We start from the raw sequence: 21,722 nt of genomic DNA, 5'->3' as shown, positions 1-21,722 counted from the left end.
GTTTGCATGAATTTTCATTTTCGTCCCTCTAGTATCAATTGTGTTACTTTTAGTCCTATAATTTGCATTCTGTCTCAATTTCGTCCCTCTCGCTTACGGCGTTAATGAAACAAACGGAATTGGAGGACAAAATTGTCATTTCTCCTCACAGAGGGACTAAATTGAGATTTTATGCAAACTAGAGGGACTATTTCTATAATTTTGTTTTTTACTTTTGTTTTTGTAAATAAATTTAAAATACATCATATATAATATATTTCTCATCTCACTTTATATTGAATAATAAAATATACGTTGAAATTTTGTAAAGTTTTTATTATATACATCACAAAAAATATGAGAAAATTCGAAAAACGACCCTTATGTTAATTGTCTTGGTCTTGTATTTTTTTTTTCAATTGAATTTTCACTATCGTTATTTTTTTTGTCACATGATTAAAAAGAAAAAGTTGTTCAATAGTATTTAAAAATCTTGTAATTGTGTTTAATTAAGCAATGAAACACTATTAAATATTAAGAGATCAAATACATTAAAATATGGGTATAAGTGTATTTATTTTGGGACTTACTCGTAAGATCACTCATATAACAAATAAACACGGATTTTAAACATTTTTTTTATTGGGTGAAAAAATAAGAAGATTATAAGAACATGATACAAAGACATTAGCTAAGGGATTGATTTGTACATTTTCTAATATTTTTGTAATGTGTAATGAAATATAAATTTTCCAATATAGTTTGATTACCCAATAAAAAATAATTCAGTTGTCAAATACATTACTTATGGTCTTTTTTATTTTATTTGCAAAAAACGAAAGTAAAATGTAAAATTTTAAAAATAATCCCTCCGGTTTGCATAAAATTTCAATTTGGTCCCTCTGTGAGAGAAAATGACAATTTTGCCCTTCAATTCCGTTTGTTTCATGGATGGCGTTAGGGAGAAGGACGAAATTGAGATGGAATGAAAACTATAGGGTTAAAATTGATACAATTAATAGTAGAGGGACGAAAATGAGAACTCATGCAAACTAGAGGGACCATTTTTATAAATTTCCCTTTTTTTTTTGGAGGCGCTTTGTTTCCAGCTTTCCTTGATTTCTCGATGTGGTTGTTTTTCCCAGGAGTGTCGGTGTGTTGGTGGTTGTGTGTGTGGTGGGTGCATTTGTCTTGTTTTTAGTTGTTTGTGGTTTGTGGTTTTGGGTCGTGGGTTTTCGGTTCGGCGTTAAGATCGTGAAGCGACGGGAGGAACTGAGGTGGCCACTGACGGATTTGGGTCTGGGCTGGCCCGATGTATTGTGCGGCATCTGTCATTGACGGGTAGCGGCGATGTAGTGCGGTGGGTTTGTTGTAACTATTCTGACCACTTTGCTGGTTTTTTGCTATGGATTCCCTGTTTCCCTTTAGTGCATGTAATGTGTTTTTCTTTCTCCGTGTTTGGGTTGGGGACTTGATTAATTTTCTGTTGCTTCTTTAGGTTTATGTGTTTTGTTCTTTATTAGGTTTATAGTCGAGACTCGAGAGTTTGTGTATCGTTTCTTTTGCATTAGCTTTTCCTCGAATTTACGGGTTCTGTTGTCCTCTTCCTTCTCCTGGTAGCGTGGTTTGTTCTGATCTATTTTGTCTCCAGCAGCTTATGCAAGTATTTGCCTATTTTGGTCCAATTATGTGTGCTGAAGTTTATAAAGAGAACCGCCTATGGGTCCTGCATGGTCATTCTTAACCCTTTTCCAAACATAGAAGTGCTCTTTATTCTAGCTTTTACATTTTTAAAGTATAGGCCATTTAACACTGGCTATTAGTCCTGTTTTGGCTTTTATGTCTAGGGTTTTCCTGTTCTTTTTGGGTATCTTTTTTTCTGTTTGTTTTGGCTGTTGTGTTGGAGGATTTTCCTGTTTGTTCATTTGTCTTGCTGTTGTGTCTCGTGTTCTTTGGGGTGGTGTCTTCAGCCATTAGACAGTCTTCGTGCCTGTAAGGTACATCTGTTTCTCTACTGTTACTTGTGCACTTTATTGCTCGCTACTGCATATGAGGGATCTTATTGCAACCAGTTTTTGCAACACAAAGTTGCTGCTGAAAATATTTTGATGTTGCAGCTGGAGCCATCGAGTTCGCAGCTTTCGATTCGGGATTGACTAAACCTGTGGGGAGGGAACGGATGGCATGGCAAAGATTCCAGCCATTCCATCAGCTGTCACTATATGCTGCAACATTGTTTCGAGGCTTTCTAATTCAGAATTCATTTACTAATCTGCTGCTACTGGTAAGATACAATCAAAATGCTGATCATAATTCTTCTATTTTGCTATGTTTTCATGTTGTTGCATAATTATGTATTTTATCTATTTATGTGTTCTATGTTATCTAATTATGTATGATTTTGCTGCTGGCTTCTTATGCTATAATTATGTATGTTATCTATTTATGTGTTGTGTACTTGTGATTGAATCATGTGTCACACTGGTGGGAATTTTTGAGTCAGGTATGCAATTTTTTCCTAAGATCTATTCATATAAGGTTGTTCTATTTGAATCACTACTCCTTGACTTCTCATGAACTTTCCCCTTCTTTAAGTAGTCTTCTCCTCTCTTAAGTAGTGTCGGAGTTTCTTCTATTGTTGTTAGCTAATAATGCCCAAGTTGTTTTCAGAGTAACCTTTATCAGTTCCTTTGTTTCATGGCTGACACGTAATAGCGATAGCAAAAGAAGTGCATGCGAAGGGATTTTAATGGACATGGAAGTGTTCTGGCATTAGGTATGGTCGTTGGCTTCCCTTTCGAATCTTTTAAATCTTGAATTGATATTTTGCCAGTACATTTTATATATATTTTTTGTATTTCAATTCAAATGTGCATTTACCATTTTACAATCACGAGCATTTTATTTTGTGTTATGTGTGACTATACAGTCTGTACTATATCCAAGAGCCTTAAATAAAAAGAAGAGTTTTGGTGTGCCAACTTTCAATTTGGGACCAATTTACCCTTTAATTTCGCCCATTTTACCAATTGCCCAGGGCAGGCCAAATTCTCCTTACAATTTTGCCCCTCGATTTCGGACAATTTACAGTTTGCCATGGTTTTAATGCTCCACAAATACTCTCTCCTACCGCTTCACTCCAAAGCCCTAATTCCTTCCACAAACCCCCAGCCATGGACGACGACGACAACGGCCAACAACCCGACCTCCTCACCGTCGCCCCCCACAACTCACCCCCGACGACACCCGCTCCCTCCTCTCCTCCGTCACCCACGACCAGCTCCTCTCCATCGTTTAATCCGCCGCCCTACAGTTCCTTGATGTGTTCTCCGCCTTCCGCACGAACGGCCATCCGAGACTAGATCGCGTCTCTCCTCTGCTCTCTATCTCTATATCTCTCTCCCTCCTCGGAGAAACCCTAGACCTCTCATTATCCGGTGTTCCCGCGGGATTCGTGATGATTTTTGTCCGTCGATTTCTGCTGACTTCTTTATTACGCTGCTAGCGGGTACTGGATCTCCGGGTACTGTGGGCTGAAGGTGGTTTTTGCTGGAGTGCTTCTGGTGTATTCTTCTGCACCTTTCGTCGTTGTCAATTTTTGTATGTTTTGTCGTCGTCGGGGGTAAGTACTTTCGGATCTGGTTTAGGTCCTTGTCGTCTTGCTCCGCGCCGGCTAATCGTTTCTCCATTGTGTTTAGTAGGACCCGTATTAGGTTGGTCGTTGTGTTGGATAGAGCATTCATGTTTCCGGATAGAAGAAGTACAGAATTTGAACGCTTCTTTTAAGCGTTGTTTGGAAAATTACTTTGGGCTTCTTTTCGCGGCTTCGCCTGCTGTTTTTTCTCAATCTTCCATGCATTGTGATTCCATCTCGATTTCTTTGTTTGTTCTCTTGATCTGGAGGTAAAAATAATAAAAATAAAAATATTTGGGGTCAATGAACAAGCTTTATTTACGTTTGTTCTTGTGTGTTTTTGAAAACCCTAACTCCTCCAATGTATGAATATTAAACTCCAATATGTAGTGATGTAATTAGATTTTCTGAAGTTATATTAGCAGGAATAGAGCTTTATTCTTGGATGGGTATTTTGGGTGAAAACTTGATATCTTGTATGAAGAGATTTGAAAGTTCTCAATCATAGAGTCAGATTGGTGCGTCCTGTAATGATCGACCACAAGGCTGTATATGATGAAATGAGATATTAATGATCGAAAAGTTCAATATACACCACTACTTTTGCAATTTTGCTCCTGTGCTGGTTGTTTACTATTTATTTCAAAGTTTAAATTGTTTTTTGGTCTCTCTTTCCTAGGCACTCTTTCCTCTGATGTTTTCTTGGTTACTTATATCATTTTCCCCCCTTTCTTCTGTCAATATGTAATTTCATATTTCAATTTCTATGATTTGTTAGGGTCTTCATAGCCAATACAGTGCAATACATGTGTTGCAATCTGTGGAAACCTTTTTCTGTGGTGCCGGTGCAACTTGTAAATCAAATGCTTCTGCATTTACCCTTGATGTATGCTCTTGTACTTTTCCTTGTTATTTTTGTTACGGTTCTTTATTCATATGATAACTCAAACTCATACTTGACAGATCACTGCTTCTAATGATCATTTTGATGCAACCTTGAAGAATGAGCTAAGCACAAGGGTTTGTTGACCTTTGGATCCGTGGTTCCTGATTTTTAGGGCTATCTACTGGAATGAAAATAGACGCCTTTAACTTTCAAAAGAACTCATTTCGGTTGGATTTTTAAAAAAATTTAATGTCTGTTGGAGTTGAAAGAAGCAAACTTCTTTCAGATGGCTTCCAATGAAAAGATTTGCCTTCAAATCCAGTAACTTTGAAGTTCTCTCTTCTTTATTTTTGCACGTTCAGCAAGAGACCAACTGGACAAAAGGAAAAATTCCAATCGCATATGAAGAGAAACCATTTTTGTACATCCCGTCTAAAATGTTTGAAACCTATAATCGCAAATGAACAAACCATCTTTGAGTACTTCTACTATTGCGTGGTTGACCATTTCTTTCTTCCTTTGGTCTTAGGAACTTATTCTGAATTTACTGATTGTTGCTTTGGTATAGGACTTGCTTTCTATTCAACATGGAATTGGTCAAGGGATTGCTGTGGCCAAACTGTTAAAAGTGATCAAGAGTACATGAAAAAGTTTGAGGTAGTTCTAATTTGAATACAGCATATTTCTTACCACATTGGTTCTTTGGTAGGAGTGTGAGTGTCATTCGAAGTTTTGAGCGTTGTATAGAATTGCTTCCTTGTTGCTGGTCTAGGTTTAGGTTCTTAAGGATTAGCCATAATAGAAGAGCTCTGAGGTCACTGATTGAAGTCCAAACAGAGGAAAATTCTTTGTAATCTGTTTTCATCTGTTTTTCTGCAGCTATTTGAACTGTACCATGTACTACCTGTATGGTTTGTGGGTGTCTTCAACTATACGTTTGAAATCTTGCCAAACCCATATTTTTCTAAATAGTGATTAATTGTGCTTCTACCGTTTCGAAAAAAAGAAAAGAAAAAGAGATAGTAGATGTGTCGGTAAATCTTGCATGGGGCATTGTAGTTATGTATGAATTATGGAGAACAAAAAAAGATAAGATTAGGTGTAATTTACTAGGATTGAATGAGCTACTATTGGACCGTATGTATTAATAAGTTCGATGTGGCAAAGAGAAGTTGATGACTAGGTAATTTGGTTTTAGCTTCACGGGACACCTAATGTCCACTATCGACACGTCATGCTTTAGGAAGCCAATATAACCCGAGAGGCAAGAGTCTTCTTGTTCTATTTTCCTGTGTTGTACTGAGAGAGCGATATTAGCAAATATATATTCATCTAATTGGTGTGAGAGGTGGAAAAAAACCAGTGGACTCTTGGAGTTCTAAAAAAAACAAAAAAAAACTGATCATTTGGGTTCCATAAGGATCTGATGGTGCAATGGAGTTTGATGACAATGGAATTTCAGTATATAGTTCACGGTGCCAAAATTTGATTTGTGTATTCAATGGACATGATTATGATTTGGGGTACCGGGTAGTATGCAATACATTTCTAGCTAAATCTCTTTGCAAAGATTGTTCTTTAATTCTTTTAGATTTGTACTCATTTGATCTCTAAGTTTATTGATTCAGTTATTGTCGCATTTTGTATCATGACATAGAAAATATTTGGCTGAAAGCCATAGAACATATTGGTACATAGGCAACTCCACTGGGTCAGAGAAGTATGAGAAATGTATGAATGATTGCCCTATGAGGAGTCTAGAAATTAAAATATCTCTAATCCAAAAAAAAGGCATAACCTTCTTAGCTCAGATCAGCGAAACTTTCATAGCAAATCTTTTGGTGTGGATAATTTGCTTCCTAAATACTTTAAAAACATGTATCTTTTGGTGCACAAGGTTTGTTTTTGAGTGCTTCCTAAAATGACACTACCTTGCCATCTGTAAATACCATATGTAGTATAAAATCTGCATGTAATCAGCTAAACTCTATGCCACTTTACCTAATCAGTGTATAATATATGCATACCTACTCTAAGAGTTAGGTTCCGGTGAGGGATTCCTCATTTTATTAAAATGCAGGACTCCCCTTCTCGATTGAATTTCGATGATCCGAGCCGCTCAAAGTGATCAGAACGTGATTTTAAAGTTCCCATGAGAAATCAGCAAAAAAAATGACCGGGAAATGCTTCATCCGAGCAGTTTTCATTGAACGGTTCAAAAAAAACTGCTCGGATGACGCCCTTTCCGGTCATTTTTTTTGCTGATTTCTCGCGGGGACCCTTAAAATTACGTTCTGCACACATTGAACGGTTCGGATTTTCAAAATTTGATCGGGAAATGAAAGTCCCTCATTTTGTAAAATGAGGGATCCCTCATTTGAAAATTCCTCCCTACTCTAATATCTAGAACTCAAAAGTTTTTTACTTGGAGGAAACTGCACGAGCCAGAAATTTCATAATAATGAGAGTTATCTGGTCATTATGAAAAATGAGGACACTTTAAAGTAAAGAATTACTTTTTGGGTCAAAAACAAATGAGACTGTTGGTTGAGCCTGCTCATTGTTTCCTGGCAGCAACTTGGGTAGTTGGTTTGGGTTAGTTGCACTCTTATTCGTTTGTTAATTTGCTGCATTACTTGATAAGATCTATATTGCAGGTTTTCGCGCATCGTTTCCAAAGTTTCTTCCATGACCAGATCATTGCTGAAATTATTTTCCGCATGAATAATTTCGAGTGGAAAGTTCCCCGGCAAAATGGGCATCTTCAGCCCATTGGTATCGAAGTTTTACAGATGACCACCAACAAAAGCTTTTTCAGATGACCACCAACAAAAAACAATCCATTTCAGCCCCAAAACACAAAAAAACATCCTTCGCAATGGGCAAAAAACCTCTTCAATGGGCATGATTCTCGTGCCTCGCACGAGGCATGACCTAGTACATCTATAAAGTCCAATATTCAGCGTCGGCCCAAATAAACTGAATAATCCAGAAATTTTGACAAAACTAGATTTGATTACGTGTGTGAAACGTTTGTTAAGGTGTTTTAAGTTGACAGATGACTCTGTTAATGAAAATGAACCATGGGATTTCCCTCCTCTTTCATCGTTATCGGCCAATCGGATACGACACCAGAAAGCCAGAAACGAACGTGTCTCGAGCTGGCATATCTCAAACGAACGCGTTTTTTGGGCGGCATGTATAGGGATGGCAATCCTGGCCGCCCCACCCTGTCCCGTCCCAAATGGATTGGAGCAGGAATTTTTCGGGGATCGGGTAGGGGATGGAGATAAATTTTTTTAAAAAATGGGGAACGGGTAGGGGATGGGTATGAGGCTGTCCCCGCCCCATCCCCGCCCTGTCACGTCCCGTTTGTATGTATGTGTGTGTGTGTGTGTATATATATATATATATATATAAGTTATATACATAAATGAAAATTATATAGGAGTACTATATATATATATATATAAGTGAGGAAGAAAGAAAGAAAGAAACTAAATCTCACTGTCAATTAACATAAAAGTAATTGAATTCACTTACCACGGATAGAAGATTAGTAGAAAAAAGAGCTCAAATCGATAGTTCTAGTTAGATAAATATTGTTCACGTCTGATAAATATTGTTCACGTCGGAAACTCATGAAATAGCGTCGTATTGAGAGACTAAGAAACAAAGCTTTAAAGAGCTTTGAGTGTGTTGTTTGTTATTGGCGTCTTGCTGTAGAAGGGATACCGGATTAAGAATACCGGTTTTGCCTGTGGTTTTAGTTGGATCCCCGATTCCCCACGAGGATCCCCGTTCCCCATTTGGGGAGGGGATGGAGGGTAAAAATAATTCCCCGGTGGGGATCGGGGAGGGGATGGGGATGGATTTGGATTCGGGAATCGGGAACGGAGATAGTGGTATTCACCCCCTACCCGCCCCATTGCCAACCCTAGGTATGTATCTAAAATATCACTATATGCCAATGTCATTAGTTGACTCATGTTTCAACATCATACTCCATATAAGTTTAAATTCTTTCTTTCCACCACCCCTTGTAGCCTGTAGGCCTTAAATTTGTTCATTTTGTAAAGACTTGTATGGCAGTATATATCCACTCAAAAAATCAAGTTGATCGGATATTAATGGTTATATCAAAAATTGTTGGATTTTGATTTATAAAATATATGGTCATAGACATTTTAACTCTTAGCTTATTTACTATCTATTTTATAAACAAAAATTCAAATTTTCATACAATCAAACTGAAATTTTTTTTTTTGGATATACACTAATCTGCGGAGCTATATTACAAGATGAAGAGTTCATGTCAATAAACGCACAAAGGAAGTCACAAATGACGGTGGTGAAAAGCTTGGGGTTTCCGCCCAAGGTGGATAGAATTTGAACTCTATTGTGCCACCCAACCAAATACGGCCTTTACACCATATATCAAACCCAAGATCGCTTCCAAGGTGGTGGAAAGCTTGGGGTTTCTACCCAAGGTGGATAGAATTTGAACTCTATTATGCCACCCAACCAAACACGGCCTTTTACACCAAATCTAACCCAAGATCGCTTCCAAGTTTCAACCTGATAAGTACCGTTTAAAATTGGTAAAAAGGAGACTGTTTGATTGCCAACCCAATCAAAACTGTCGTTTTTGACAACTCTGGTCTCTCTCTCTCTCTCTCTCTCTCTTAAAATCTCTCAACCCCAAATCTCGCAACCCCGCCCTTCCCTTCCCTTCCCTTCCTCCACCCTCCTTTCTCTCTCTATAATTCCTTCCATATCAGGACCATTCGTATGATTTCTTCTTCCAATAATAATACATAAGAACACATATAAACTTCAATATCAACAGAGAGAGAGAGAGAGAGAGAGAGAGAGAGAGAGAGAGAGAGAGAGAGAGAGAGAGAGAGAGAGATTGGATTAGATAGATGGCGTCGTACAGAGCAGACGACGACTACGATTACTTATTCAAGGTGGTTCTGATCGGTGACTCGGGCGTGGGAAAATCGAATCTGCTGTCTAGGTTTACGAGGAACGAGTTCAGCCTCGAGTCGAAGTCCACAATCGGCGTTGAATTCGCTACTCGGAGTATCCGCGTCCATGACAAGGTCGTCAAGGCCCAGATTTGGGACACCGCTGGCCAAGAGAGGTATTTTCCCTCTAATTCTTAGGTTTCCATTAGCTTACAAATGATGGGTTTCTGTTTAATTGGTCTGGAAAATAGGAAAGGTGCGATTTTTATTGGCTTTTGTTTGTTTCAGCTGCTCTTTTTGTTAATTCGGATTGGAAGTGGCGAAAGTGAGGATTTATTCTTCGTTTTTTATTAGCTTAAATTGATGGGTTTCTGTTTAATTGCTTCGGATAATAGGAACTGTGCGATTTTAGAGGCTTTTGTTTGTTTCTGCTGCCCCTTTTGTGATGTTAGGGTTTTTGGATTGGGAGTGGCGAAAGTTTCAGGGTTTATTGAGGGGATTATGTTTAGAGAACTTGGAAATGTGCGGTTTTTAACGGTTTGAGTTGGCCAAGAGGCGGAATCAGGGGTCTTGTAGCGAGTCATCTCAGCAGTCCAAAAGTGTTTTCAATGGTCTAAATTAAAAATGACTCTTCGCATGAAGAAATGATTCTTCCCGCGAAGAGTCTTTTTATAATCCGGACCATTGATTGATGAGATAGAAGACTCATTACACACTTGCTAGGACCCCCGAAGAGAGGCATTTCGCCCTAGTTCTTCATTGTTTTTTTGTCATAGATTCATTAGTTTCTCTAATTCGAAGTCTTTTATTTGCTAAAAATTGACGAGTTTCTGGTTATTTGCTTTTGAAATAGAAAATGTACGGTTTTAGAGGCTCTTGTTTTGTTTCTGCTGCTTTGTTTTGTAACTGTTAGGGTTGTCAGGTTGGGTGTGGCGAAAGTTAGGGTTTATTGATTGGTTTAATTATTGCTCGTAAAAATTTGAAATGTGCAGTTTTCCACGGGTTGAGTTATAAGATTGGATTTGTCAAGAGAGGTACTTTGCCCTATTTCTTCATTTTTATTAGCTTAAATTGATGAGTTTCTGTTTAATTGCTTTGAATAATAGGAAGGGAATTGATATTCTCGCTCCCTTTTTTGATGTAGGCGCTCTACTTTCAACGTGAAGTTACTAGTAACTTCATGAACGAAGTGGAGTGCTTGCATCAAAAAAGGGAGCGCAAATATCAATTTCCTAATAGGAAATGTGCGATTTTAGATGACTTTTGTTTGTTTCTGCTGTTTTTTTGTGTGTGTGTGTAAATGTTTGGGTCTTGTGGATTGGGAGTGGTGAGAGTTAGAGTTTATTGATGGTGTTAGTGCTCAGAAAAATTGTAAATGTGCGCTTTTTTCACGGTTTGAGTTATAAAATTGGATTGGCCAAGGGAGGTATTTTTCCCTATTTGTTGATTTTTGAGTATAATAGATTGATTAGTTTGTCTATAGTTGGTAATAAGAAAGGTGTGATTTTGGTGGCTTTTATTTGTTCTGCTTTTCTTTTTGTTATGTCTTTAGGGAGTGGCAAAAGTTGGGGTTTTGTTTTGGTTAAGTGGATTAGGATTTTGTGAGGTATGTTGCAAAACATTTTGAAGGTACCTCTGCATGAGATTATATCATTGTCGTCATGAAACCCCAAGAAATTGGGTCAGCAAGGGAGAGAAGAAACCTCTCAAATCATATCCAGGTGGATCTTTCCAGCTAAATGACCTGTTTGGTTCTCGTGTTTTTTAATTTTAAGTTGAGTGTTCAAATTTATTTTTTTTGTCATGTACTAGACAACCAAGATCTTTAGATTTTGTCAAAAAGGTTTTGGGGGGACGGCTTATTTGACTGTCAAAGCAGTTGAGTACATGATGATCACGAAAGCATGAAGGTGGTAGTGCGGTCATGGACTCATGGTAAATTATAATATTCAGGGCTAAATGAGGAATAAACTATGTAGGGTATAGTAACTGCGATTGCTTTATCTGTTTGGTACAAGTAGTTCTGACTCCTTAGTTCAGAGTCTCTCTTTTTTCTTTTTTGAAATTCTAGGTCTTTTTTTTTTGTGCTAAGCAAGAAATTCTAGGTCTTCCTGAGTCCCTAACCTTCAATTTTCTTTACCTTTTCCTAGTTCCTTTTGGTTGCTGCAAAAGTACTTTGTCTCTCTGTGATCGAGTAATATGTTTGACGTACACGGTACATCCTTTGCCCTAGGTCTCCAAGGGACGCATTAGTTATCTTGTATATGTGTTTAAATATGGGCGTAATATGTGATCTGAACTTGAGGTTATCTGTGTAGATTTCTATTTAAATATCTTGCAGCTTCCTTCTGCAACATGAATTTTACTCTCAGGTGTTATGATTAGGTACTCAAGAAAATGAGTAGTTGCTCTCCAAATCTTATGCACTCTTTGCTGTGTATAGGAGTATATCTTAATCTGGTGCTTAAATATAAACATTGTTTTTATTTTGTGGTCTTAGGTATCGTGCAATCACTAGTGCATACTATCGTGGAGCTGTTGGCGCATTGCTTGTCTACGACGTCACCCGCCATGTTACGTTTGAGAATGTTGAGAGATGGTTAAAAGAGCTCCGCAATCACACGGACTCCAACATTGTGATAATGCTCGTAGGGAACAAGGCAGACTTGCGTCATTTGCGTGCTGTGTCAACTGAAGATGCAAAGGCCTTCGCGGAGAGAGAGAACACTTTTTTTATGGAGACGTCCGCCCTTGAGTCGCTGAATGTTGAGAATGCCTTCACTGAAGCGCTTGCGCAAATACATCACGTTGTCAGCAGGAAAGCACTTGATATCGGGAATGACCCTGCAGCCTTGCCTAAAGGGCAAACCATTAACGTGGGAAACAAGGATGATGTCTCAGCTGTGAAAAGCGTTGGTTGCTGCTCTGCCTAGTCGAGGGAGTAGGGTTGTGTTTGGATCAGGGACTTGTGGTGGGAATTGAAAAAATATGAGTATAGTGAAGAAGCTAGATTATTTAGTTCTTTCATTTTGTGATAAGTCCGTCCTCAAATATATGATACAAACACATCCTAAAGAATTTACAGGGTGGTAGAAAAACTTTGTTCCTTAGAGTAAAGAACAGCTATCAGGTTCTTCATTTCTCTCTTTCTCGGATGATGCGTTCTTTGCACAGCTTCAGAGTGTGTGATTGTGGAGCTTTGTTGGTGATTAGTTCGTGTCTACAAAGAGAAGCAGCATGCAGATTCTCCGTTTTATGTTACTTGTGCTGTTTTCCATCTGTATCTTTTCATTGTTATTCCTGTAGTTAGTATGGTATCTGGTTGTGCCTTCTTTTCAGTGTCTAGAGGACAAGTTTTTGGATCTTTGATGATTGATCAGGTGTAATATAACTTAATTGTTTCTCAAATTATGTCTCTTAGAAAGTACTATTCTGAATCTATGATACATAACCACAATGAAAGTTGAGAAAGACTATGAATTATGAAAGTGGGCGCGTAAATTGTTTACATTTCTTTGGAGATTTTCTAAGAAGGTACAAACAGCGAAGTTCGAACATTCTCCTTGCAAAGCCAATGTGCAATATGATTGTGAAAAGCCTAGCCTTCATTGGTTTAACTTCAAATGCAACTGGTTTACATGAGTTCTTTCCAACCAACCTTACAGCAAGCTGTGAGGGCCAGTAAAAATAACCTGATAGGATTATCCCTTTGACTTAAAAAAACAGAGGAAATGATACAAAATGCTCAATCATGCAGTCAAATGGCTCCACTGTGTAATAAATAAAAAAATACAGATAGCGCTTCTTATTACTTTATGTGATTGACAGTAGATGCAAAGAGGTTGTTTGGTAAAGATTTTGAGCAAGATTTTTGGGGTAATAAATGAAGAGATAGATAGGGGAGAGGACTAATAATAGGTGGAGAATTTTTATTAAAAATTGTGCTAAAAGAGGGGTTCTGGAAACTCAAAGTGAACAAAGCAAATTTTGCTCATGTTGACTTGAAAACCCTTTACGAAAGAAGGGGGCAAGAAGTGGTAAAAGAATTGTTGACATAATAGATACCTTTAACTTGGTCCATGTGTGCACTTATGCCATCTAGGCAACCAAACAGAGCATAATTATAGAATTTCTGGTCACAAATAAAGTAAACATACATGAACCTAGACAGAATAAAGGTAACATACATTAACCTTCACTAACCACCTGGTGCCAATGTATTTGTAGAAATGAAAGAACAAAACAATGGATTTTTCAGGAACAAATAAATCAACATCCACCAACACCAGAATACGTCGTAAACAAACTAATCAGTTTTCCAATTGAACAGCTTTATGTTCAACAATCCAAAAATGTACATAATGAATACATAACGATATATTCACAGCGACACATGGGATGAGACGAATGCAAAAGTCTGTACAAGTTTCATAAACAGACATGGAGCCAACGAATAATGTTATGGACAGGTTTTGACTGTTCTGTCAATTCCCCATATGTTCAGATAAAATATATAGCAGAATACGACTTGTTCAAATAGATTAGGAACAGAACAAGAGGGAGAATATTTCGAATTGATCCTCATCGACCCTCTCTGCGTAAATCCTTTCTCTCCGTGGCCAATGCTGCGGCTTTGCAGATGGGGCAGGTGTTCTTGATGAGCAGCCATCTTTTTACGCAGTCTACGTGATACTCGTGTCCACAATCCAGAGTTCCAACCTTCTCTTGGTTCTTATAATCAGTCTGAGAAATCCAAAACATTTATGTGATTCCATCAGTCGTCATAAGAGTAAATCAAATTCATCCCAAGTTTGGGTAAATAGCCAATGGACATCTCTCAACTCTCTGAAATAGAAGATCATGATGAGTCATGTGAACTAGTAATTATTCTAGGGTGTCCTAGAAGCCTCCATGAGGCCTATAAGTAAGGGACTTTGGGGCAAGAGGTCTATAGACTCTAGATATCTCTCCTCTCCCCACTGTCATCCTTTGCACTAGCATAAAAAAATCCACACTAAAGAGGGTATTTACGCATGACAGGAAAAAACTTTAACCAAATAAATTTTTTATTTAAGAAGTGTTCACAAATATTCCAACTACAATTCTCTTTTCTATCAACTATTCAAAAACTATTTCACGTCTCTCTCCAAAACTCAAACTTTTCCTCCAAAATATTTGTTACTTCTCTAACTACTTAATGCATTGGTCTGTTTTGAGGGTATTGCCCATAAAAGAGATTGTTCTCCACTCCTCAGGGAAGTCTCCAAGAGGAATCAAATTTGGATTTCCTTACTGGAGAACCCAGATGGAGTATGACTGGACGAGATTTGATCTCCATTTTGGAAGTTGGGTATGGAAGTTGGGTTGGAGATGCTCAAATACAAGAGGGGAAGGATAGATGCTTGCTTCATTCTTGTTCATCAAATATTCCCTCAAAAACAAAAACTACTTCAAATTAAGGGTCAGAAAACCAGTAGTGACAACAACGTTGACAGCATGCAGCAAGAAATTTTATGCGGGTAACTCAGAATGTCAAGCACAAACTTCATTTTGGAACAAGAAATGCAAAAGCCAGACAAGAAACTAAGACAGGTGATGCCTGTTGCTCCCAATTTCAGTATGAAGTGAGGTAAATTTGTCCCAAGAAGGAATGTATTAACCAATTACATGGAGTGAGAAATGGACATTATACCCATTCACCACTCCTATATTCATCACAACACCACCACCACCACCACCAACAACAGAATCCATGTAGTCCCCAATCATTGGGGGTATGGGCAGGGGAGGATTGGATATTCTAATATTTGGATCCTTCATGAAAATATAAAGCCAGAGTAATGTCAATACCTGACATACAAGGCAGAAATCCCCTTCCTACAATATAAAGCCAGGGTAACATCAATACCTGACATACAACGCAGAAATCAGTTTCCTCATCTGTACAAGTTGCTTCTTCCAAATTCATATACGTCCTGGTCTTCAGATGACTCAAGATGGTCTCTTCCGACAAGCCAGTGGTTACATGGCCAATTTGTTCTCCCAAGGCAAGAAGCTCCTGGAACACAATTTAAAATATCACCATCAAATTAATTGCCATACGTAAGTTTAGAACAACATTGATAAGCTGCACCAATACGTAGATTGATAATTCTCTATTAGATGCTCCCCACTATTTTTTTCCTATCATTGTAACAATACAAGTATCTATACATTAAGCTTTCATGACAAGGTAAGCAAAATGTAAGTTACCTCATATGACATATGATCTATATCCAAGCGCATATCTCTGTGATGATCAGTCGGGTGCCCCACTTCATGATATCCTGGAATCTCTAGCATGGCAACTTCCTACTTACATAAACCAAAGCAGTTAGCCACTATAAACAGAAATAGTAAATAACAAACAGTCCTGGAACTCACTAACGCAATGTTTTAATTGTGATAGAAGGCAAGTACTAAACTCCAAAACAAAGGGGCATCACAGAAACGTAGAGAAAAAATATTACATCTGTATGCAGAACCCTCAAGTGAGGAAGGTCACGATGCCTCGTGGTTGCATCAGGCATCAATGCCCTACGATGAGGCCGGTGTATCCTAAGCCCAGTTGGTGGAGCAGGTGCCACATATCTAGGCCCCAACTCTACGCAATCCTGGAAAGGATTCATACTGGCATGTGAAGTAGTATTTGTCGAAGGTCTATGAGAAGGTGTTGCTAATTGGGAATGGAAATTGACACTCTGGCCTCTCAGTCCTTGCATAGGTTGTGATGGTTGATAAAGACTGGGATGACCTTGGTGCATGGGAGGATGCAGGAAATTTGTGGAACTTCCACCGCTATTTGTTTCTTGATATCCCTGCGCACCCATGTTACCTGGTTCTGAGAGAGAGAGAGAGAGAGAGAGAGAGAGAGAGAGAGAGAGAGAGAGAGTCGTAATTAGTTCCAAACCTTACGAGTTCCCAGGATCAAAATATACGTTTAACCTTCTTTTTGTATGGCAAACAACAAGAATTAATAACCGAGTGCATTTGATATTATACCATTCAAAAGAATTGAAAACAGTAAAATAACAGCTATAGGAAAGGAAAGTAGTCATATGCTACTAACAGGATGAGATGGTGGAACAAGTTCCCTCAATTTTTACATACTGGAAGATGCTGCCATAACCATTTAGAAAAAAAGCTTCTTGGAAAACACACCAAGGATGAAGAAAACAAACAAGGGCTAAGCCACTAAATAGCATAAGGAAAATTCTAACCACCGCCCTTAGGCAAGTGGTTAATGAGCAATAAGTGCATCGTTATCTACAAGAAATGTATAGCAATCCATGAATGTTTATTAACACCTTTAAACGAGTAACGAAATTCCAAAATTTTGGCACTACGTGTCTATTATCTGCTGCTGTCTGGCAGGGGTTAGCAAAACCAACAACATAATTATATAAAACCCCAAAACAAGTTACCATGCAAATATGTGAAAGCAGGTGCCTGATTCCAGGTAAAAGTCCCTCCATCACAACCATTACTGTTGAAGTGTTGGTCCAACCATGGAGAACTGGCAGTCGGAAATGCCTGAGTCGGATAGTTTGCTTGAATCAAATGGTTAGGGTTATTTGCCAACACAGAGTCTGGTCCACTAGCACCTGATATGTTCCTCGCATTTCTTTGAGATCTGACTTCCATAACTGAAGGTACGTCATTCCCTCTATATTCAGGGAGTGGAAAAGGAGCAACATCCATCAGTGTAACCCCAGTTTCAAAAGGCCTTGGATTTAGAGGTGCAACTGCTGAACTAGAGCCCGCTGAAGCGTTACAATACTGGAAACTTGGTGGGACCCCTTCGTCATTTTTTCTCTTAAATGGAAAGCCACCATCAATGAAGTGATCATTCCTTCTATAGTCGTCTGTAGGAACTCCGATTCCGCTGCTGGAAGATGGCAATTGAATGTGGGACCCCTGATTTATTGAGAGAGGGAATACTCTAGTTCCAGGTGGAGTCATGTATGGGTTAAAGTAATGAGATGCAGTGGCGACACCCAAGTCAAGATTTCTGGAAGGATGATGCTGAAAACCATTGTACTGAGACATTCCATAAAACACAGCATTTTCATGGTTGTCGGGTAAATGATGGATATCAAAGTTAGCAGCATTCCCAGCAGCAGGTAACATTGTGTGAACATTAGGCTGTGGAAAATTCGGAATGCTAGTTCCAAACAGAACACAAGGCTCGGGATGGACATTGGACTGCGCTTGTTGATCCAGCTCCATATCGATCATCTGATTAGGGCACATCATATTCCTTTGTCCCATTTTGGCGAATCAAATAACTTCAAAATGTTACTGCTTCAAGTGGAAATATAGTGTAAAAAAGAAGTCAGATTTATCAGTGGCAAATGAAAAACTATAGTGTCTTATATACTCCCAGTGAATTCTACTGCATGGTGCATGATATTGCTAATTGCAAGGTCTACTGACACAGTCATATTATCATCATATGCTTCATTACAAATTTATGAATGGCTGGACCACTATACAAGAAACACAATATTGTATGTGTGTTGTCCATTTATCACTGGACTGATATCCATAGAAACTGATGGGGAAACATAAGGTACAGGAAAAGAAAAAAGAACATCGAAATTTCAGGGAGAGCATGAGCACGAGTATTAGGTCAGTTGGATTAGAGAGAGATTTTGAGATATGAACCAGCCTTGAGATATGAACCAGCCTCTAAGATTTTCACATTGAAGTGGCAGATATCTCATCTCGCACAATATTTTTACTACACGCCATCCACCATAATGTGATTCCACTAACAGGAAACCCACACGACGTGCAAAAACATATGCAAACTTAGCGGTAGGAACTTAGAATCTGCCTGCATTTGAGGAGGCATCTGGGCTGAATCTGGCCAAGTTTTAGTTGATCCCAGTTGGGATCTCTCAGGGAGTCTTTTCGTTGTTGGACCCTCTTTTTATCTTGGAACTGCCCGAGCTAGATGACAAAGCAGAGCTGGAAGTTTTTTGATGCTATCGAAGTACCTCGCAATCTTTTCTACTGTTGCTGGGCCTCGGAATGTAAGTCAAAGCCTTTCAGGAGTTGTCTGCGGGTGGAGTCCTTGGCACCTGTCCCTGGATGCAGGGTCTGCTCCAGTCCTTTAGCTAGGGACCCTTGGGCTCATCCTTTACGGACAAGAGAGTATGGATGTTCTCTTTCTATATTTTTTTTTCCAGTTTATACAAAATAACGTGACTAACAGCTTGCAAATCAACAGAAACAAAAGCTGATTAAAATCAAACGCTTGGTTCCAGCCAAATAAGCATAAAACTTAACTTCAACAACAGAACCAATATGATACAAACCCCTTCGAGATACTTATGTCTGCATTGAAATTAAGACCGAAAAAACACAAGAGAGCCTAATAGCCTATACCAAAAAAACATATCATGGAAAAAAGCTATCATTGCAGTAAGCCAGTAACTCAAACAAAATCCAATTAGTGCTGAACCTAAAGCAGAAACCAGATTCCACATAATATGTCCTAACCCCTAAGAACATCTAGAAAGAGGCACTACAAAAAATTGATCATCGCCCCTTAAACAGCGCACGGCACGGCAAGAACAATAAAATTTCAATCCTATTATATTTCAATGTAATTCGGGCAAAATCTAAGTCGCATAATGCACAGGCACGGGTGCGATCACGAGTGGGAGCGTAAAACCGTCAATCGAAAACATAGTAGACTACTAAAGTACGCAAGAGCAAGGATTGAGAGCCGCAGAGCGAGATTGAGAGGGTAAGGATTATGTGACTAAGGTTAAAATTACCAGGTGGGTCCAAAGTGATCGGATGAATTTCTGGCCAGCAAGACAAAAAAAAAAGTGCTGCACAAGAAAAACAAAAAAGAAAACAAAAGAAGTACCTTTTTACCATAAAAACCCAGAGGCTGAAATCGCGAGCTTTCCCTTTACTGCCAACGAATATAAACGTATCCAGCGCACCCTGCAACAATCAAAAGCCACAAAGAAAAACCCTAACTTTTTTTTAATCTGAAGCGATTTGCGATCGCAGAAAAATCGTAATCCATTTAAAGAATCCAACTTTACGTTTCTTCTAGACGCTAATGCGTAACTAAGCATGCGGGTACACGATCAACACATAGATGTACATAGCAGAATCAAAGAATATGGAAAAAGAAAATAAAAAAGAAAGTGGTCAAATCAATTATGCGTACACGAAATTTGGAACGGAAAACTTACGATATGGGTCTTGATCAGAGCGAGAAGATCGAGAGATGAGGATGAGAGAGAGAACAGAAAGAGAGAGGGGAAAATCTATGGGGATTGTAGAGAGAGAAAGGGGGAGAGAGTTTCAATGGGAAATCATGTGGTATTCCTGTACGAATTTCTTTGTTCTATATTTCAACCGTTAATACATAGCTGTAAAGTAATGACCCTGGTTTTGTGGTTAAATTTCGGATGTACCCTTGCTTAGATGGGCTACTACGGACTACGCTTCTGGGCCTATTTCTTGGTGGGGAGATAAACGGATATACCCTTCGATAGTACTGCGTGGTCCGAAACGTGTGTAACTTTTTATTCCTATATTATTTTTGTGTATATATTAATTTTCGCGCTCTAAAAGTTACTGTCTGTGCATTTAGAAAATGCTTTCGGTAAGGCCGCCCGACATCTACCATGCATGCGGTCTGACCACTGCGCTCCAGCAAGTGGAGTGCCATGGATTGATTTTGAAACTTTGGAGTGCTGGCAGTAAATTTTTGAGTGTCAAAATTAAAATCCTATTTTATTTGTGAAATTGATTTTCAATGGCATTCTATTTTTTGTCTATCTGTGAATTTTTTAGTGCATTTTCCACTAAATTGCAAAAAAAAGGTGTGCAATTATCAAATAGGGATGTGAAAATCATTACCTTTTTTGGCCTTCCCACTTTTTAATTTTACATCCAATGTTTCCAACCTCAAAAGTAGAGCTACAAACGAGATGAATCAAGCCGAACTTTAAATTTTCAAGTTCATTTATTAAACTTCTAGCAAATTCAAAGTCGAACACAGTGAAAATTTAGCAAGCATGAGCTGAGCTAGCTTAGGTTTGGCTCTAACATGAACTTGGGATGGGCGAAATGACGAGAATGCCTCTCACTTTGGCGGATGGGGCTGACAGCATTAAACTTGGGGATTTGGTTGGTACAAAATTAAAATATTATGGATGAAAACGAGACGAAGTCAATACTTTGGGGACCAGAAAGGTTAATAAGCCAATATTCAAGGTTATATTATGCTATTCCTTTGAGATGTATATAAATACTCCAGGATCGCTAGTCTAATAAAGCTGAATACTGTAATGTTCAGTTTCAATTTATTTATTAAACGAGTCTAAAATTGAGCCTCAAGTTTGGTTTGTTTATTGAAAGAACCGAACTCAAACAAGCCGTCATCGAATCGAGTCTTAAATAGTTCACAAACGGTTCGATTCATTTACCGCCTTACTCGAAAAGCCAAAACCTAGGTCATGTATTTTCTGGTAAGATTCTTTGCTCTCGCTTTACTTTTTTGCCCCTACACTTTTATTTCAATCCCCGTTATAGAGATCATTAGTAGCATGGAATGTTTTCAAATGACGTTCACGCTTTCGCTCGTGACCACAATGAAAGATTATGTGGCTTTGCCTAAGTCTTTGAAATAAACCAAGAAACTAATTTTTGTAATTTCCATTCTTTTTCTTGAAAATTACTTCCTATTTTATAACTTGCAATTGCCCTCCCTGCGTAGAATTTATTCTTACGGATTTGTGACATAATCATTATTTGTATATGAAACTAAGCAAATGATGATAGAATAATATCATAAATTTACATGCATACAGACCAAAAAAAATAGCATAGACATAAAAAAAGAGAGTGTAAAATCAATACCCTAAAAACAGAATTACTGTGCTAACCTCCCAAAATATGGAGTATGGATGTTTAGTGTTTCTGAACTAGTGGTGTACCTTAATTACCAGTAAAAGACAACGAATCAAAATATTATATTTCAAAAATTAACAACAGTCTTTCTGGGTTGACAATAACACGGAATAAGATAAGAAAAATACGTATTTATGTATATTTTTTATAAATTTTAATACACATTCACACACTTGTTATTGTCAACTTATTTGACTAATTTCAGAATTTTCCTTCAACTATTTATAAGTATTGCTTGTGAGACCCCAAGACTAGGCAATCCGACATT

General features: G+C 38.3%; 2 protein-coding genes across 3 annotated transcripts; one reads left to right on the top strand and one right to left on the bottom strand.

Annotated features, from left to right (window-relative positions):
* Nucleotides 1-8,983: 8,983 nt before the first annotated feature.
* On the top strand, nt 8,984-12,877 carry LOC131323375 (ras-related protein RABA1f). Its single transcript, XM_058355135.1, has 2 exons — nt 8,984-9,645; nt 11,970-12,877. The coding sequence occupies exons 1-2, from the start codon at nt 9,425-9,427 to the stop codon at nt 12,400-12,402; spliced, it is 654 nt and encodes a 217-aa protein (XP_058211118.1). The 5' UTR covers nt 8,984-9,424; the 3' UTR covers nt 12,403-12,877.
* An 887-nt stretch (nt 12,878-13,764) lies between these two features.
* On the bottom strand, nt 13,765-19,899 carry LOC131323374 (probable E3 ubiquitin-protein ligase ZFP1). 2 transcript variants are annotated; one of them, XM_058355132.1, is made up of 7 exons: nt 19,729-19,899; nt 19,392-19,471; nt 16,933-17,809; nt 15,979-16,349; nt 15,722-15,820; nt 15,378-15,527; nt 13,765-14,212 (listed from the first exon to the last, which is right to left on the bottom strand). In XM_058355132.1, exons 3-7 carry the CDS (start codon nt 17,777-17,779, stop codon nt 14,051-14,053), a joined length of 1,629 nt encoding a protein of 542 aa, XP_058211115.1. In that variant the 5' UTR covers nt 17,780-17,809; nt 19,392-19,471; nt 19,729-19,899; the 3' UTR covers nt 13,765-14,050. The 2 variants fall into 2 exon arrangements, with proteins under 2 accessions (XP_058211115.1, XP_058211117.1); XM_058355134.1 differs by having other exon boundaries at nt 16,933-17,812; nt 19,729-19,886.
* Between the last annotated feature and the right edge of the window lie 1,823 nt (nt 19,900-21,722).

Source organism: Rhododendron vialii, chromosome 4a (genome assembly GCF_030253575.1).
Source record: "Rhododendron vialii isolate Sample 1 chromosome 4a, ASM3025357v1".
Lineage (NCBI taxonomy): Eukaryota > Viridiplantae > Streptophyta > Magnoliopsida > Ericales > Ericaceae > Rhododendron > Rhododendron vialii.
Note: the sequence above shows the minus strand (reverse complement) of the source record. Positions and strands in the feature narration are given on the sequence as shown.

Coding starts and splice junctions, on each gene's coding strand:
- LOC131323375 (XM_058355135.1), top strand. CDS start 9,425: ATGGCGTCGTACAGAGCAGACGACGACTACGATTACTTATTCAAGGTG. Junction 9,646..11,969: donor GACACCGCTGGCCAAGAGAG/GTATTTTCCCTC, acceptor TTGTGGTCTTAG/GTATCGTGCAATCACTAGTG.
- LOC131323374 (XM_058355132.1), bottom strand. CDS start 17,779: ATGGGACAAAGGAATATGATGTGCCCTAATCAGATGATCGATATGGAG. Junction 16,350..16,932: donor TGCTTTCACATATTTGCATG/GTAACTTGTTTT, acceptor TCTCTCTCTCAG/AACCAGGTAACATGGGTGCG. Junction 14,213..15,377: donor ATTTCTGCGTTGTATGTCAG/GTATTGATGTTA, acceptor TGGATTTCTCAG/ACTGATTATAAGAACCAAGA.